The sequence below is a fragment of the Lonchura striata genome, chromosome 20 (genome assembly GCF_046129695.1).
Source record: "Lonchura striata isolate bLonStr1 chromosome 20, bLonStr1.mat, whole genome shotgun sequence".
NCBI lineage: Eukaryota > Metazoa > Chordata > Aves > Passeriformes > Estrildidae > Lonchura > Lonchura striata.
The window spans coordinates 11,313,007-11,332,130 of record NC_134622.1 but is presented as its reverse complement, the minus strand read 5'-3'; the positions used below and the strand labels follow the sequence as shown (position 1 = coordinate 11,332,130).

At 50.7% G+C, this 19,124-nt stretch overlaps 1 protein-coding gene across 1 annotated transcript in view; it reads left to right on the top strand.

The window, feature by feature from the left end:
* MNT (MAX network transcriptional repressor) overlaps window positions 1-19,124 on the top strand; it is a 32,030-nt gene that overhangs the window by 3,738 nt on the left and 9,168 nt on the right. The window contains exons 2-4 of the mRNA XM_021533068.1: window positions 4,965-5,505; window positions 7,638-7,679; window positions 8,348-8,459. Of these exons, the coding sequence (XP_021388743.1) occupies window positions 4,965-5,505; window positions 7,638-7,679; window positions 8,348-8,459 (695 nt within the window). The remainder of the gene's footprint in view (window positions 1-4,964; window positions 5,506-7,637; window positions 7,680-8,347; window positions 8,460-19,124) is intronic.

The following is a 19,124-nucleotide window of genomic DNA, read 5'->3' as shown; positions in this document are numbered from 1 at the left end:
GCATCCCTCCAGCCCCCCAAGGTGCAATGCTGCAGCTGTGACAGTGGCACACTTGGCATCCTGGTGACATGGTGGTCCTGGGACTCTGTAGAGATGAGGCTCTCCATGGCAATTTTGGTTTGTCTAGCAACCTTGATCTGTTTTCCTTTGTGGTGCTGCTGAATCCTCACCCCTTATTTCTTTCTTCAGTCCACAAAGAGATAGTTGTAACTAAAATGCAGGTAAAATTACTCTGGAGCTGATTCAGGGTTTAATTTAAGCACCAGAATAGCTTATTAAAGCACAATGTTAATTATCTGGAGAAGCTGTTTTTAGAAATGTCTGCAGGTATTTATTTCATTATTGTTGATTCTTCTTTGGGGCTTAGGAGATGAACTACTTCAGGATTTCTTGAGGGTCTTTCCCTGCTGTGTTCCAGAAGGTGTGATGGTTTTGTTGAAAGTAAATGCTTTCTTGTAAGCCATGTGTCTCCATAAAGTACTAATAAAGTGTGTGCTCTTATTTGGTTTCAGGTTTGGATACCGAGGTCTCTGGTCTTACTAGTGGTCTGTACTGGTTGGTGCTAGGGAGGAAGAGTTCGCATGAAGGCTGATTTTCCTTTGCCTTTAGAGATATGACATCAAGATGTCATCATCCTCTGGCTGAGAAAGTGGAGATCTGAGTGTTGTGGTTGTTAGCAGTGAATGGTGACCCAGTCTGCAGATGAGGTGTGAGCATGTGACAGCAGTGGCAGTGCAGCAAGATCGCTCAGCAGGGAGAGTGTCAGGTAGGGGTAGGGGTCTCTGAACCCCTGAAAGTGACCCCGGGCAGGCTGGCTGAGCTCTTGCTTCTCTATAGTGTATTGTGAACCTCTGAGTTCTAATTGGGAAGCATTTCAGGTTCCTTTGTGAACAGTGTGCTCCTAAATACAGTTTGAGTGCTGGTAAGGGCTGTGTGTGTGGGGAGGAGAGGACGTGGGACTGTTTGGTGTCAGGCTGCAGTCTGAGCACAGCACTGGGAGCCCTAGTGCCAGGTGGCCCTGTGGAAGTGTCACCGGGTGCCTGGCAGCCAGCTCAGTACTGAGGGCACGGCCAGGAGCCCGGAGGGCTTTGGGAAGCAGTGCCGTGTCTTGGGACTGCCCTGGTACTGGTGGAGAAACAACAGTGCCAAGGGCTGGGCACCAAACTGAAAAGTTTTAGCTAAGATGGGAGAGAAAAGTGGGGCTTGTGCTGTTACCAACCACAATTCAGAAGGAGTCAGAAAAGTGTCCTGATTTTAAAGGGCTCTCAGTCCTGCAAGCTTGTTGCTGGGCCTGGAAGTGCCCGTGGCTGTGTGGTGCAGCCTCTGGTGTCAGCAGCATTTGCTGTGACTCAGAGCTTGCTTGGCTGATGCTGAGCTTTGCTGGGCTCCAGTTCTGCTGACTGTTCTTATCTCCCCCTTCCTGGTTCTCCCCTGCAGAGGCAGGGAACTGCAGAAACAGAAACCAACCTCCAGGCTCCAGCTGGCCCTTCCTCTTGGCATGACTTGTCCCCTGCCCAGGGCAGCCTTTGGAGTAGTAAATATCTGGAGACTCTTCTGTACCCAGCACTTTCCTGGTAGGAGCCTGCAGTGACTCCTGCGGGTGTCACTGCTGCATATCCAGAGTGAGTGACGGCCAAGGCACTCCTCTCCAGGGCTGTAGCAGTTCCAGGTATTCAGGATAAGTTCCCAGAAGCATTGAATGATTCAGGAAAACACTTCAGACCATTCAGAAAACACCACCACAGAACTGCCTCACTGTTTCTGGAAGGAGAGATGTTCTCCACTGGGCACACACAGAAGTGGGATGGTTGGCTATGCAAAGGCACACACCCTTGATAAACTCTCTGTACTGATAGTGTCCTCAGTGAAAGGTAGGAGCATGCAAAGGGCACTGGCATCCCTTAGAGCCTGCTCCTCCAGCTTGGTTTGGGAGCCTCGGGCCATGCCCTGGCTGCTGCAGGCCCATGCTGCTGGCCCGAGGGCAGTGTGGCTCTGCCCTCTGCTCCCTGGCTGGCGCTGTGCAGTGCCTGAGACAGACTGGTGGCATTTCCAGGGCAGGCAAAAGGGACAAGATATATTTAAATGCAGCAGGTTATTAGGTAACAAAGAGTGCCTGTGCTGTGTACTCAGACCATCAAGGCCCTAAAGAGCACCAGGCCACTGGTCAGGGGTACTGACCCTGTTTCTGTGTCCTCTCAGGACAGGCTTTGCTGTTCTGTCCCGTGGCTGCCGATGTTGCTGTCACTGCCTGGGTGGTGTGGCCAGGGACCTGAGGTGCCTGCTCTCGCCATGTGAACCTGCTGGCAAGTGGAGTGCTGTGGGCAGGGTGGGATTCCAGGACCCCTCACGCTTGGGCTGTGGTTCAGGTCCCCTGAGGGTTCTCAGCACCAGTTACCTCCCATGGTTTGTTCTGTCCTCAGTCCCCTTGTTAAGAGTGCAAAGAACAAGTGAAAATTACACATAATTTTGAGGTGCACCTTTGGATTCAGCTATCCTCTTACCCAAGGGGTTGCCCTGCGCCCTGGCTGCTTTCTGTGCATGGGCTTGCAGGAGATCCTGCGGCGAGCGTGCCACAAGGGAGGGAACGAGCCTTGCATGTGTCAGAGCACACAGCATGGTCATCGCCCCTCCTTGATCTGTATCTGTGCCCAAACATGGGTGAGCTTCCTTCATATAAGAAAACAGAGCTTTTCCAAGGCTGTCTTTGGTTTGTGTGCAGGGCGTGAGGGCCAAGCGAGCAGGAGACAGACCTTCACCACCCAGTGGGAGGGTTTCTGTCCAAAGAGGTGGCTCAGGGCCCTCCAGTGCTTCGGCCGGGGTTGGGAGCATGGGTCCTTTCTGCCTGTGGGTAAGTCAGACCCAAGAGGATAGTGGCTCTTCAATGTTGGATTTTGGCTAAAAAATTCCTTGAAATAAACTCTTTAGCTCAACGGAGCAACACCAAAGGCCTTGCTGGCAGGTTGTCAGCAGCCCAAGGGCTGCACCTGCTTCCAGAGACATTTACATAAATATTTGTGATCAGTAATGCCTGCTGTAACCCTGCTTCCCTGTTCTCTCCCTTCCCCGGTGAGTGTTGCTGGCTGTTGGTGCTGCTCTCGGGTGTCCTGGCTGGATGCTCTGCTCCAGTCCAGCAGCCTGGGCAGGTCCTGCTGTCCTCGCCGCACCCCGGCACTGCCACGGCTTCCCATTAATGCCTCCTTTGCTGCTCCCTGCTTCCAGTGTCAGTGCAGCTGGAAGCCTGGGTGGAAGCTGTGTGGGCTTTGGTCTGCTGTGTCCTGCGAAGGCGGCTCAGGGAGCACCGTGAGTCAGCAGGTCCTCGGGGCTGGGTTTCCTCATGCACCCTGTGCCAGGGCCATTGCATCGGCTCTGGCTGCAAACCAACAGCAAAGTGGAGCAAGAGATCTGCAGACAAAGGGCTTTTCTGTATTAGTTATTGATGTCGTTGAACTGAACCACTCCAAAATTGTTGGTAGCTAAGATTTGTGTTTGCACCCTGCACTGCTTCACTTCTTCCTTTAAGGAACTGTTGAAAATACCCTGAAATATTTTGAGAAAATGCAGAGGAATGTAGCTTTAAGGCTCAGGTACTGCTTAAGCAACCTCCCTCCTGTTTTGGAGTCAGTCAGATCTTTTGCTCACTCACCCTACTTGTGCTGCAGAAGTTGAATGGAAACTTTGGATTTGAGTCTCGGGCAGCCCTGGGAAGAGGTCTGTATGGATGTGAAACCCTTCCTGATGACAGAATTTCATGTGGTGCTTTTGTGAGTACTGCAGGGTCAGGGACTGGGGCTACAACCCCAGTGCTGGAGCTCGGTCCAGGGGGTGGTTTCTCCAGGTGTGCGCTCAGGACAGTGTTTGCTTTGGCAGCTGGCGGCTTGACCTGGCTGCTGCTCTCCTTGGGGAGGTTGGGCTGTGTTTGGGCTGCTGCTGCAGCTGAGCTTCAGGAAATTGTGCCGCCTGGATCTGGGTCAGTGTTGCTGGGCGGTCACAGGTATCAAAGGGCATTCAGAATCGGGAGTAAGAGTTTTGTTGCCCTCTGCAGTTTTTGCACTATAGCCTCAAGATCAAAAGATGGGTTAGAAAGTATCCCAGTAGTGGCAGGGCGGCTTGGGGATGGCAAGGCTGGGCAGCTCTGTGCCTGGTAGGGCCCTTTTCCCCTTCTGCTTGTTCTGTTCAATACAGATTGTCTGGAAGATCACTGGGGGATTGAACATAGCCTGGTAATTCCAGGTGGCAGCATACGTGCTCTTCTCCCTAATTTCCTAAATATATATTCTGACTTCAGTGTTTCAGTCAGGCCTTCTCCTGGGAGAGGCTCTGTCAGGATGTTTCTTAAGAGCTTCCTCTAAATTACCTGATATTGGTGACTGTATAGGACAGAACACCCAGCTGTCCTTCCAAAGCCCTTCCCCTAATCCCTCCCTTGATAAATTAAGGTTTTATTTTCCAAATATTTGTATATTACTATGAAGAGGTTGCTGCACCACCTTTCATTGCAGCTCCTCAGAGGTTGTCTGGGGAGGGATCTGCTGAGCCTCACGGATGGTGGGTTTGGAGATATTTGATTAAGACTGCGCAACGTCTAGATGCCAGGGCCACTGGCGCCACAGGACTTGTATAAATAAATTTTGTTTGTGCCATGTTCACGCAGTTAAAGCCTGAGCCCTGGATTGCGTTTGATGAGGTTTATTTTGCTAGTCGGGCCACACAGATTTCATTTACTTTGTCCGGTGTTCTGAAAACATACAGGAATATACACACATCAAAGCCAAGTTTAAGAGCTTGATTAAAATCCACAGCAGTAAAGAGATGCCCTAATGTGTTTGTATCGGTGCAGTGTCCACTGAGCTGGGATTCACTGAGTATAAAACCCAGCGTGTTTTAACTTCGGGATCCTGCCCCTTGCTGGTTGCAGGCTGCTCTCAGGGGAGCGCCATTGCTCACTGCGTGTGTTTCTCTTCCAGAGGAGAATGAGAAGCATGAGAAGCTCTGCCTGGAGAGGGAGCAGGAGCAGAAGAAGGCGGGCAAGGCCGGCGTGCCGCGGGCCAGCAGCGCCCTGTCCGCAGAGGAGCCCCGGAGCGAGCCGCCGGTGCCCGTGTCCCCGCCGGGCCCCGTGCCCCTGCTGCCGCCGGCCCTGGCCGCTCCCGTTTCGGTCATTCCCATCCCCGTTGTCAGCAGCTCCCCGCAGCAGGCCGCGCTGTCGCCGCCGCTCGTGCCGCGGCCCCAGCCGCTGCTGAGCGCCGCCGCGGTGCCCCAGGAAGCGCCGTCGGTGGCTCCGGTGATGCAGCGGCCGCCGGGCCCGCAGCTGCCGGATGGGAAGGCCGCGCCGGCGGGCAGCCCCAAGCAGCTGCCGCCCTACGCGGCGCCCGTGCTGGCCATCTCGCAGCACCATGTGGTGCCGCAGCCCCTGCAGCCCCTGCCGCCCGCGCCCGCGCCGCTCGGCGCTCTGAAGCTGGCGCCGGCCGACGACATGAAACCCATCGAGCTCAAGAAGAGAATTGGAGGGTGAGTGACTGCCCTGGGGACGTGTCCAGGGGGACGAGCTAAGCTGCATCTCTCTGGAGCGGCTCCTGCTTGTGCAAAGCGTTGTTGGGTCAGAAACGCCAAGACCTGTGATGTTTAATTGCTTTGAATTGCTGAGAGCAGGGTTTTTTAGCTTGACGAGTTTTTATTTTCCTCCCTCACTCCACACTAAGATTTTGTACAAGGAGGTTTTTTTTGCAGGCCAGAACTGGGTTGGGAAGCAAGTCCCAGCCCTTCATGTCTGATCTCAAGTGGCATCTCGTGTTATGTTTGGCAAAAGATCACTGCTTGTACTGGTCAGGGAAATCAAAGTGCACTGCTGCTTGTGGGAGCTTTTTTGAAAACCGGAATGGGATCTGGGAGATGTTATTCTGAGGACAGTGATCACCAGTTTCTCAGTGCTGTAAGTGCTAAGGGCCTCCTGCTTGCTCAGAAGCTGGAAGGTGCTGAAGGCTATTTAGTCTGCCCTCACCCTCTGAAAGGACTTGTGGCTCTGATGTTGCTCCAGGTTAGTGTTTTTCTGGCTTCTTCTTAAGGACTTTGGCTGGTGGAGACCCTGCCTTCTCTGTAGGTAGTTGTTTCCAGACCACAGTATCCCAGTAGGGAGTCTGGTATTACTGCTTGTGGACTGGGAGAACAAACCATTCCCTTCTTTGCAGCAGTTTTACCTGTTTCCTTTGGCCCCTCAATTTTCCTGCAGCATAAGTGACCTGGATCTGTTCAGTCTTCTCTCCTGGAGGTGCTGTCTGGGCCTCTGACTGTTCTCCTGGCTGCCTGCAGCAGGGACATGTCTCTTGGCAGTGGTGTTGGAGATGGTCTGTGAATCCCACAGGGACTGGTGGAGATGTATAGTGGACAGAATAAAGGTTCACTGGGATGTACAAATCCCAGAACACACAGAAACAGTGCAAGTAATGCAGATAGGAGTTCATGAAGATAAAGGCTTCAGTAAAATGCCAGTGTAATTCATCTGAGAAGATTGAGATCTTCAGAGCCTGTCTGCTGCTGGAAGGGTCTGTCGGTCTGTGCACTAATAAGAGAGCTGTCACTGATGTTGTGTGGGTTCAGGGAGCTCTGGAGGAGGTTTCTGCTGGCACGGGGGTACCAGGACAGGTTGCAACGTTTGGCTGCCTGGGCTGTGGGCAGTGGGGTGGCTGCAAGTGCACCCACAGACTGAGGCTGTGCTGTCAGACTGAGCTTTGCCCTGGGAGGTGCGGGGGCTGTGGTGCCAGTGTGGAGCACAGCACCACCATTGCATCCCCTCAGAATTGCTCCAGAAAGGCTCCATAAGAAAAGACGTCTTTTTCAGCCTATGAATGTTTCATGAGAAAATGCTGTCAAACATTTGTGACAATTTATTAAATATTATTACCTCAATGTCCTGTATTTTGAGTCAAAGGCAAATTACTTTGCACAGTGTATGAAAGATACTTGAAATCTCCAGGTCTGCTAATGTACCTTATTGCTGAAAAACTAAGCTGAAAAACCGAGATAACATGTATTTGTTTGGCTTTTCCTAAAAATACTCCTCTGATTCAGAGAGTGGGTGGATTCAACCCCCAAAACCAGAAACTCACGCTGGTTTTTCCTTAAGCAGTGACTAGAGAATTCCTGTATTGCTTCATTCCATGTTTATCCTCAGCTGTGTTCTTTCATGCACAGTAAAAACCCAAAGCAGTTAGAAGTGTCTGCCCAATCCCATATGCTTGAATTTGAAACTGCACAACCTTGTCCCGCTGGAGTGTAGGCATAGATCAGAGCCAGGTCAGAATCTGGGTTCTCTGGTTCTGTACAAATACTTAAAATTCACACTTTGTGTCTTTCCCTGTTGTTGGTAGTAGCTGTTTCTGCATATATACACACACATCACACCTGTTTGTATCTTTTGTGCATTATATGCACAATGCTTAGTTCCCCTGATGCACATGTAAAGTATGGAGTTTATCTTGAAACAGTATAGGCAGAAATATGTGTGTACTTAATGTTAAACCAGGGATATATGAAAACTTCTGTTCCTTTTGCATCTTGACAGACAGACACTGCTGCAAGCACAGGTGCAAGGCAGGAGTTTTTAACCTCACACTGAGCTGATCTTTGTTCTGTTTGGGTTACAGGGTTGGGACCAGGGAAGTACATAATAAATTGGAGAAGAACAGGTGCGTAGAAAGCCAGAGGTTGGGTTTTTTAATTGTAATTCCCCTCCTTTTTTTGGCCTATTGTCTGTCAATATTTGTTTGGCTTTGGTGGGTTTTTGTTTGTTTGCTTGTTTGTTTTTTAAACTGATAACCTGAATAAAATTCCTAGTGACTTTTACTGAATCTTGCACTATTGCTTGGCTTTTTTATAGCTCAATTCTGCATTTCTTGCTTCCCAATATGTTTTGTTTAAGTGCACCATTGCATCCCAAGCACCCTGATCCTGCAAAGCAGTAACAGTGCATAACAGTGACTCTCTTTTGATTTAGAAGGAGTAAAATACCCCAAATGAGGGGTCAGTGTACAGTGCGAATACAGAATAAACATCCGTTTCTGACCCAAGACTCTTATAAGCCTGACTAGCTAAATTGGAAGTATGGTGGCAGTGAAAGCACCAGCACAGTGAGATGAGATATTTTATTTAAGGCTGCACAGTGTTCTAACAAAGCTGGGATAGAACTCAGGCACAGTCCCTGCTGGGGTGAGCTGGCTCGTGCTGTGCTGGGGAGCTGCTGTGCACAGGTGTAGGTGCTTTGCTGGATTAGGGCCCCAATTAAGCTCTCCCCTCTGGTGGAATTGGTTCCTGGTGTGTCTCCTGGCAGCTGACGACCCGCCTGTGTTTTCTTTAGACGTGCACATTTGAAAGAGTGCTTTGAGACATTAAAGCGCAACATCCCCAACGTGGATGACAAGAAGACCTCAAACCTCAGCGTCCTCAGGAGTGCCTTGCGATACATCCAGGTACGTGCAGCGCCCGCGGGGCCGGGGTGAGCAGAGCCCAGAGCTGCCTTCGGGCTGCAGGGGAAACAGAGAGAAACTCCCCTGGGAGAAGTTCCAAGTTAACCACAAGTCATCCTTACCAGAAGTGGTGATGGCAGGGAGCAGATCTTTCTGATGATCTTGGAGATCCAGGCTGAGTGAACTTCAGTTGTTTCCTTTGGGGCTCAGGTGAATTTTAATATATATGGTTTGGGGAGGTTTTCTGTTTGCTTAACTAAAAGACAGATTTTTGAAAAGATTTGGTATATCTCAAAATTTTGATGAGGTGGACATGTGAGTACAAGTCATTTGCTTGGAGGCAAGGAAAGCCTAGAATCTGAGGTTGCAGCATGAAGCTGTAGGTGGATGGGGCACCACCAGGAGTGAATCTGGGAGAAAGCAAAGGTAAAAGTCAGTTGTGTTTGTAGGTGGAGGGAAATAAATGTTAGTGTTTGCTTGTTCAATGTTTGTGAAAGTGGTTAATGGTAGCACAGAAGAAGTTGTTGTAGATGTCCCCTGTGAATGTGAAATCAGTAGCATGTGATGCAATTAAAATTCATCTGGAAACTGGTAGAGTTGCTGCATTTGTAGTGCAAATAGAGATCCAGTACACCTTGTACATTTTGACTGGAATAAAAGGTGCTGAGGATTGATCACAATGGTCTTTTCCACAGTGAAACATAATCTTTTCTCACTTTGTTTCCATTTTTCCTCAGACACTCTCAAACACCATTTCTCTCTGGTGTCCACAATTGATTATTCACTTCAGCTTTGCTTTGGAGAGTCCGTAATGCCTCAGAATTAGATCAGTTCAGCCCTCCTCTTAGTTTTCACCAACAACTTCCCTCAGAGGGACTTTGGTTGGGGCAAATTTCTACTGTACCCAGCCACTCTCTCTGTTGCTCAAAAAAGTGGTTTTATTGAGGCCTAATGAGCTTTAGAGACGATCTGAGCCTTTCTTTGAATTTTGGCAGGCTGATGTTGTAGTTTGCAGGAGGAACCTCTCTGATGGCCAGTCTGGGCTGCCCAGTGCTGGGCTGGGACTGGCCAGCTGTCCGTGGGTCAGTGTGCAGTCTGTCTGTGGCTGTCTGTCTGTGGGTCGGTGTGCAGTCTGTCTGTGGCTGTCGCTCGGTGTGCAGTCTGTCCGTGGCTGTCTGTCTGTGGGTCGGTGTGCAGTCTGTCTGTGGGTCAGTGTGCAGTCTGTCTGTGGCTGTCTGTCTGTGGGTCGGTGTGCAGTCTGTCCGGGGGTCAGTGTGCAGTCTGTCCATGGCTGGCTGTCTGTGGGTCAGTGTGCAGTCTGTCCATGGCTGTCTGTCTGTGGGTCAGTGTGCAGTCTGTCTGTGGGTCAGTGTGCAGTCTGTCTGTGGGTCGGTGTGCAGTCTGTCCGTGGCCGTCTGTCCGTGGGTCGGTGTGCAGTCTGTCTGTGGCTGTCGGTCGGTGTGCAGTCTGTCTGTTGGTCGGTGTGCAGTCTGTCTATGGCTGTCTGTCTGTCGGTCGGTGTGCAGTCGGTCTGTCCGGGGGTCGGTGTGCAGTCGGTCTGTCTGGGGGTCAGTGTGCAGTCTGTCTGTGGCTGTCGGTCGGTGTGCAGTCTGTCTGTTGGTCAGTGTGCAGTCTGTCCGTGGCTGTCTGTCCGTTAGTTGGTGTGCAGTCTGTCCGTGGCTGTCTGTCCGTGGCTTGGTGTGCAGTCTGTCTGTGGCTGTCGGTCGGTGTGCAGTCTGTCTGTTGGTCAGTGTGCAGTCTGTCCGTGGCTGTCTGTCCGTTAGTTGGTGTGCAGTCTGTCCGTGGCTGTCTGTCCGTCAGCCGGTGCTCCTGCAGCCGGGTGCTCGCCTGGCGTGGCAGAGAAGGTCAGGGTGCCCTGGGGCCGTGCCAGCCTTGCCTGCACGTGTGTGGGGAGCACATGGCGAGCAGGGCCTGGCTGGCGTGGCGGGGCTGCCAGCGGTCAGCTGGACTGACCTGGCACCGCGCAGGGCTGGCTCTGCCCCGCGGGCAGCGACACGGCATGGCCTGTGACGTTGTGTAACCTCCTCACCGCGCTGCCTTCTCCTCATCCTCTCTGGCAGCTGCTCAGGGAGTATCCCCAGCACAGTTCTCCTTGGCAGCACCAAAGCCATGGGTGTGATTCAGTCACAGGATTCAGATGTGCTAAAGAACCCAGATTACTAGAAATCTCATTTGAAATTTCAACATTCAGAAATAAAATTCGTATTTTAATTTTTTTTTACTGCAGTTTGAATTTAGGTTTGATCTGTTTCAACAAAAGTAACATCTGTCAGTGTGGGGATGGCCACCGATCATGTGCCAGGTTCTGTGTGTTTCACCCACAGGTTCAGTGTTTCCCTTGAAAAGAGAACAGGGCAATTGTACAAAAGAGATTTAAAAGTAAAAGCTCTTACTCTCAGGATAGGAAAGTAGTTTTTCACTTAAGGAAAAAAAAAAAAAGCTCAAGAAACTCAAACCCAAATGAACCTCGCAGGGGAGGAGCACCAGCCAAAGCTCTGCTCCTGCAGGCACTGTGACAGTGCACTGATTGTTGCAGCCTCTCTTCCTACAAAATCCTTCCTTCCCCCCTTCCCAGCTGGAACTTCTTAGAAACAGGCTGTTTGTTTCCTTGGCTGGATTTAAATATTTGTATCTGCATCAAATCAGATAAGTTAGAAAGTTAAATTCTGAACTTCCCATAGAGCCATCATTTTAATTTATCCTTGGACCTGGGCTTATGCTCCGCAACAGTAAATTAGAATTAGCAATTAAGCAGACTGTTGCACAAAGGAAATGGGGCCCAACGCAGCTGGAAGTTAATAATCCCTTTAGCTGGTGATTCAGCCAGAGGCATGTGGGCTGTTGTGCTGGCTCTCGGCTGAGGAGGGTGTCCCGGTGGGTCCAGCAGCACAGGGGCCCCACACCCCGGCACACAGCTGCAGCCAGGTCTGTTTGTTCCATGGGCCACCTCGGCTCTTGTTCTTCACTTTGCTGCCTGCACAACCTGAGTGAAAATGCCAGAGACCTCTGGGGGGGTGGGGTGGTTTGTAAGATGCATGGAGCAATGTGAAAAAAACCATATAAAGTGAAATTAAAATGCTTGAAGGAGCAGAGCCCTGTCCCTCCTGAGCAGTGTCCCCAGCAGGGACAGGTCTGTCCTCCCCAGAGCCCCTCTGGCTCTGCCCGGCCCAGCCTGGCACATGTCAGGCATGGCTCACAGCCCGTGCAGCTGGGCTGGCTCTGGTTCCCTCAGAAGGATTCTTCCCCCTAGGAAATGGAATCATCTTCTTTGGAAGCTAGCTAAAGCCCTTAAGCAAGACTGCTACTCTGTGTTCTCAAACTGTGCGTGTCACTGTGGCACCTGAACACCCTCCAGTTTCGGGGGTTATTTTCTATTGTACATTCCATGTCAGATGACATCCAGGTGATTTGCTCACCAGGTGACACTAGGACAACTGGCACACAGCCCAGCCCAACCCATCTGTCTTTGGTTGTGCTGCAGGTCCTGCCTGTTGGCCAGTTTCCCCAGTGCAGTTGAAATGCTGACTAAATAACAACATGCTTTCAAAATCTGAGATGCAACTGAGCTTCCCAGGGCATGCAAAATGCAAAGAGCAAAAGTCTTCGGAAGGTGTGGAAGCAAGGCACTGCTGTGATCCCAACCCCTGCACTTGCTGCTCCGGTGTGGCCGAGGCACTGGCGGCTGCTGTGGTGAAGAGAGGCCTGGTCCTACAGAGCAGTTTTGGCTCTGTTTGTGAAACAGACTTTGCTTACAATTCACAGAAGTCCTCTGGCAGCCTTGCTTGTAGTGTTAGAGACAAAACATAGCTGTAGTGAACTAAGGATTTATAGTATGGCCAGCTTGTCATTATTACCTTGGGAAAGGGCAAGAAGGGTGAAATTTCCTTATGACTTACCAGTGCTGCCAATCATTTATGGTGTTTAAGGTGTTTATCCTCACCTCATCTCCCTTGGCTTCTCAAACTGCCTAAAGTAACAGTTGTGCACCTAAGAATGATACACTTTCCTATTCATGCCAGCAGTAATCAACAGATTTGACTACCTTCAGGGTAGAATGAATCCAAAGTGCTATCCGAGGATGCCTAAGTAGTGCACATAAAAATCCTTTGTGAAGCCCTTTTTAAGCTGATCTTGTGGGTATGTGAACAGACCAGATACTGGTTTTACATTGGCTACGTTTTCCTCTTAAGATTCACAGCATCTCTTTGTCTTCTAGTTCGTTGTATTTACCAGTCACTTTACTGGTGCTAGAGCACAATCATTCATCCCTGTCTGTGTAGAGGACCAGAACAAGACCGGTGGATTTTTGGGTCCCATAGCAGTGCTTGATTTGGGTGTTGATGGGTGCAAAGGGCCCTGCAGCCATGCCAGGTCCTGGTGCAGGGAGGTGCTGGATTGCAGACACAAACCACAGGTCTGACAATGGTTGTGGTTAAAGATCAGAACTCATTTACATTCAGGCACTGTTGTGACTGGATTATTGATGAAAATGCATGAACTGAACCATGCTGCTGAATGCTGTTAAGTTCCCCACCTTGACGAGGATGGCTGTAACTGTTATTTCTTATTCTGTGCCAGCTATGAGGTGAATATACTCGTCTTCTGTAAAACTTGTCTGTAAGAGTGGGGTCCATCAGTACCTGCCATGCCTCCCTCACGTGAGCAGCGTTCAGATGCCAAGCTGTGCTGCTTCACATTGTTTATTTACCTGGCCTGATCCACTGATTCTATCTTGTCTAATTAGTCTGAATCTCAGTGTCAGTAAAGAAGGCCTCCAGCATCCATAGGCTATGGTCATACAACGTGGTGTCATCTGTAGATTTCAGAAAGTGATAAGAAATAAGACCTTAAAAAAAACCCCAGTGTTTAATTCCCCACTGTTCCTCCAGCTGCAGCAGGACCTGTCTGCAGGGAACCTCATCCAGCGAGCCATCAGGGCATTTTTATTTGCAGGATTGGCCACAAAACATGTCCTGTAATAGTGATAAAAATGTCCAGCATTTGGACCTTGTTGAGTAATTTGAGGCCGTTTCTTAACCATCGCCAAGAGGGATAGTGATTTTTTTTTTTTTAAGTATCACACTCATTACTTGTACATGAGAATTTGGAAAGGGTGAATGGAATTGTAAATCTGTCAGTGTGTTTGTAATTGTCAGAGAATCCACACCTGTTCCACTGCTGTCATTTAAGTAGTAGTTTGAAGAAGTACTCAGGGTTGTAAAAACCAAAGCAGCCTGTAAGTGGATTGCAGCACAGGGTTTGGGAATGCTGCTGTGTGGTAGCTGATGTGTTTGGGGGCTGTTGCTTGTTCTGGTTGCCACCTGCTGTGAGAGCTGGCATGGCAGGGGAGGCAGCGCCTGGGCCCTAACGAGCGTGGTGATAATTGCAGCGTGGTTGCATGGGCTCTGTTTTGTGTGTGACACTGCAGAAGTTGCCCGCCTTTGAAACACAGCAAAGCCCCAAACACAGCAAAGGCAACCCCTGAGCCCGGCAGAGGAGCTCCAGCCCTGTGGGCAGCGGTATGAGCAGCAGTGGCAGTGTGAGTGCCATGGGCAGCACTGTGAGCAGCAGTGGCAGTGTGAGTGCCATGGGCAGAGGGCACCGTGGCTGCTGTGCCAGCAGCAGGGCAGCCCCCAGCTTCCTGCACAGACTGAGGTTTACACCTGGACACGGCTCTGCCTCACGGCTCACACAGGTGCTGGAGTCAGTTTGCCTTCAGCAGCTGGGATTTGTGTCCTCCCTCTGCCACCTAGGGAGACGGATGGAGAGAAATCCTCTGGTGACCCAGATCTGCTCCGTGGGCCGTGGGTGGAGCTGCTGGGGTGGTGTGAGTAGCTGGCACTGACCTCCTTAGATGAATGGGGAAACAGGAAGGAGAGGTGATGTGGGAGGATGGCACCATCTCAGAGTGACTGGGACCTCGGGCCTGCTGCCGTGCTGTGGGGAGTGCCTCTGCCAGAGCCATGGCTCCTGGACTGCATCACCTCCAGAGCTGCTCCTCTCCCAGGAGAAGCCCTCACTGCCCTGCTCCCTGCACAGGATCCCTTCAGGTGTGCAGCTCACCTGTGCCATGTGCCTGTTGGCTGAGCCAAGGTGTAGGAATGGGAACAAAGGGAGGGCTACACCCAGGACCCAACCAAAACTCTGCCTTGGCTCCTGCAGCAGCTGCTTAGACCTGCCTGCAAGGAAAATACAGAAGCACTGCAGCAAGTGGATGTAGGGATAAAGTGTCTGATCAGAAATCTCCTCCTTGTGCCTGGCAGACAGCTCTGGCTATGGCTCCAAGGGTAAACCTGCCTGTTACCCTCTGGAGCTGCTGTCTATGTGTCATCACAAAGCTTGGGAAGAGCGTTGGGGTCCTGCATCCAGCAGTCATGTTGTTAATAATAATCCCTTCTTGAGATGCAGCATGCTTCATTTCTGTTTGCAGAAAATGATGACACTTAATCTCAAAAGCATATTTCCCACAATTTTTTTCACTTCAGTTTTTTTTTAATTTAAGTGCTGCAGAATTAAATTTGAAATTAAAAACTATCAAGTTTTAATTTGTCAAGTTATTTTAATTTGTTTGTGGTTATTTTCTAAGTAACAAGCACACCATGGTATTTCAGGGTCTTTGGGGCATCTGGAATCCACTGGAATCATTAGAAATGTCTCATTTCCTTCCTGAACAATAGAGATTGGTTAAAAAATAAAAATAGGAAAAGCAAAAGACATGACCAAACTAAACACCAAGTGATTGCAAGTCATACTTCAGTTATTTTAAAACGGAATTTCTTGTGTTCTTGGGAGTCATATCAAGGAATTAAACCAGATCTGCTTACCCGGGTGACAGCGGGCAAGGGGCCAGTGACTGGCCTGGGGATGGCTCTGCTTTTCCCTGCTTTGTTGTACTGTGGGTTCCAGTTGGTCGCTGCCTTTCTGTTTGTTTGTTTTGTTTTGAGGGCTTTTTTGGTGGGATTTTGGTGGTTTGTTTGTTTGTTGTTTATTTTTTTCTGAATTTATTTTTTGTCTTCCTGATTTGGATCGTTCCTCCCCTCTGCCCCAGTGACTGTTTGTACTTTGTCCAGAGTGTGGTGCTTCAGGAGGCTGACTCTGACAGGTCGGTGCAACCAGCCACGTTCCAGCCCTAGTTTTGATCTCAGATTAAGGCCTGATGTCTCTTCTTATCAGGAGCCTGAAGTGCAGTTATCAGTGTGAAATTATAAATGTAAATACCAATGCATGTTCTCATTTTTACGATTGCTGCAGGCATATTTCCTGTTCTGGGAAGTATTTCTGTCTAGAAGTTCACCCTGCCCTTGCAGCCAGGTTGAGCAGTGGTGGGTGGTGCCCACCCTGCAGGGAGCTGCTGGAAGGTGGGTGCAGCCTGTGCAGCGAGGGATGATGACAGGGAGATGCACACAAGGACCAAATAGCAGCTCCAAACCAGCCAGGACAGTGGGCACAAAGTGGGGAAGATTACCACTGGAATTGTGTCAGGCCTGAGCTGTCACTGCAGTTGTCTGGTCCTGCTTTAATAATCCAGGTGGATAAAGGCTGCCAAGGAGCTGACAGGTACAGGAGGAGAATCAGATACTCTAGGGGAGCAAAAGCAAATCCACATGTGGATTTTAATTTGGTTGCTGGTGTTTAAATAAGATGATGGGACTCGCCAGTGCCCTTGTGTCCTTGTCACCGCTTCACCTGGGCATGGAGCAGCCCCTGCTGTGCCTGCCAGGGGAGGGTCCAGCCCTTGCTCTGCTGCAGAGTCCTCACTCAGCTTCAGCCCAGCAGGACTGAGAGCGTTCAGAGAGGAGCATCATCTGCTTTCACAGAGCCAGCAGTTGATTTGCAAAATTTCCCAAGCATCAAAATCCTTTGATGGATTCACAAGAGTATGAGGAAATCCATTATTTCTTCCTGGGGTAGCTCAGCTTCCCCCTTGGCATGGCCAGGGCCTACTCTTTTAAGTGATGCTCATTTTTTTAAGTGCAAAAAATAAAAGAGTTGTAAAGTCATAGCTTCTGTAGGTTCCTCACACTGCAGTGTAACAGTTGCCTGGGCAACCAGGGTTCCCAATTGCTCAACAGGAAAAAAAGAAATGCTACAGTGATGGAGGCGCAGACGTAAGAAGGAGGGTCTGCGCTGGAGCCTGGTGCTTGCAAAGAGTATTCTGGGATGGGGTGGGCTCAGTGAGAAGCTGCCCCCAGCTTTGGGCTGCCCCCTGCCAACAGAACAGAGCTGGAGGGGCATGCCTGGCCTTCCTGGGGCCAGCCTGGCCTCTCCCTGAGAAAGTGGGAAAACAGAAATGCAGGTAACTTCAGTGATCAGGATCAGAAACAGGATCAGTATTTCATGAGCCAGGTGAAGTGTGTGTCCTTCAGGATCTTGGCAAGCACCTTAACTGTCATCCCAGGTGCCAGCCCCTGCCATGGTCCTTCCCAGTGGCTGTGGAGGCAGGTCAGGTGGCAGCTCCTGCCCTGCAGCTGGCCCAAGCCTCTGCCTAAATGAAATTTCAGATTTCAAAGGAAAGGTGTTTGGGCATTTGTATGGATTTCTTTTATCAAAATTTAATTCTCAATTATTGTGGTGTTTGTAGTTTTAGGGTCCCTGCTGCCCTTTTCAGTGCTACCATTACATGCCCACTGTTGGAAAATTGCAGAGGCTCGGGTCTGGGGAAAAGTGTCTGTGTAGTTATATGTTATTTTAAAGTGTCTGGTTTTGTATTGCATGGGATCCATGGTGATAGTGCTGACAGAAATTCCTGTTTAGAAGAGCATTGTGGGGATCAGTGGGTGTCTCTAAAGGCTTTGATGTGCCGGGGCAGGTCAGTGACCACAATCCAAATGACTCAGGGCTGGCTGTCACTGTGGACTTTCTGTTGACTGATGGGAAATTCTGGCCCCTGATGTGGGCAGGATGATTTGCAGAAAATAATCTGCCAGGGGGCGGATGCCAGAGAGCTGCGTGTGCCCAGGGCAGAGCGCCGCGGGCAGAGGGAGACGCGTGGTGCTGCGGGGAGAGCGGCACGGGCACGGGGCCCTGCTCCTGTCCCTCCACGTCGTGTCTGCAGTGGGCCAGGGCTCTCCTTGCTCCCAGTCCCTGCGGAGCCTGGGAGGGGACTGCAGCCACGTGTACCTGCAGAGAGTGGGGCAGTGCTGGGAGGGCAGCTCACGGGAGAGGGAAGAGGGCTGCACTTCATCCCACCACATTCATTACTAGGCCAGAGCAGCTCAGCCTGGAGATCTGTCTTTACCAAGTGAGCTCCAGTGAATTGCATCCCAAAATAGGTTTTGAAACATTTACTGGTGCCTCCAGCCCATCTGCTGATCCAGCCTCCCCAGCAGCTCCCCGTGGAGAGCGCCCAGCCGTGCCAGAGCCCAGGGAGGAGATGCAGACCCAGCAAGGGGCTGCCGGGAGCTGGCACCCAGTCAGGAGCTGGGACTGCTGGCTCTGAGGGAGGCAGAGCCCACAGGGTTGGGCTTGGAGCAGTGCCATGTCCCAGAGCCTGTGGAGTGCCTGCAGAGTGACATAGTGAATTCCCTGGCTCTCTTGGCTGGGAGACTTGTCCTGGTGCTTGCTAAGGGTTTGCCTGCCTTCCCAGTAATTAAAAGTTTGTAAGTAATTACCAGCTGCCCTGCTCATACTTTACAGTAGTGCTTTCCCCCAGTGCTGGGAGTCTCCTCTCACAGCAGGGAGTGAAGCCAAATCTGCTTGAATATGCGAGTGCTGTGCCCGCTGCGGTGGAGGCTGCTGCTCCTCCTGGAGAGCTGTTCCTGTTCTGTCCTCTCCTGCCCTGCCTGGAGAGCAGCTTTGGGGAGATGCTGCCAAGAGGGACTGGGCTCATGTTTGCACAGCAGGTTTAGCCTCAGCCTGCCTTCTGCTGCCCTCTTTCCTGATGACATAGGGAAGCCATCCAGACAAGTTACACACAAGTCTCCTTGCGTGTTTAAACCTGATCCGGGAGTGTGCACCTTCCTCGTCACCTTGCCCTCCATCCTTCTGTGTCTCATCCACACCCCTTTGCAAGGCAATCAGAGCACACACAGCACATGACTTTTCTGGGTCAGGCAAAATACTTTGGCTGCACTTGATAGGAAACAGACTTTAAAGCTAGCCTGTGGATTTGGGCCTCAGCCACGTGGGAATCTCTGGGCTACAAGTCAGGGCTGGTGCAGAGCCAGGATTCCAGGAGTCCCCATCCTTCCTTCCTGGCTGTCCCCATGGCTACCTCCCTGCAGTGGGCTGCTGATCCACAGAACTGTGGGATCATGGCGTTGGCCTGTCTGCTGCCTGGTTTGGCTTGAAAAGCAACAGGAGAGAACTGCCCCCTTTGTCTGAAAACCCTCTGTTTTGAGGAGCTTTTAGCTGATCTGGAGGGAGAGGAGCTGTCTCCATTGACACACCTGCAGTGGTTGTGCCCTGCTAACACACATTGCTCGGCTCTTTTAAAAATACTTCCTTTATTGTTATTACCAGGACAAAGGTATCGGTAGGAGCTGCCCTAATCTGTGTCACCTTAGGCTGCATTAAAGGCTGGCTGAACAGGCTTTGAGGTCCTTCCCAGCAAACCTGTGAGCTACAGCACCAGCAGAACTATTGAAAGGCATGATGTCAGGCTCTGATTGTACTCATCCTGGACAACCTGAGAGAGAAATGAAGAGA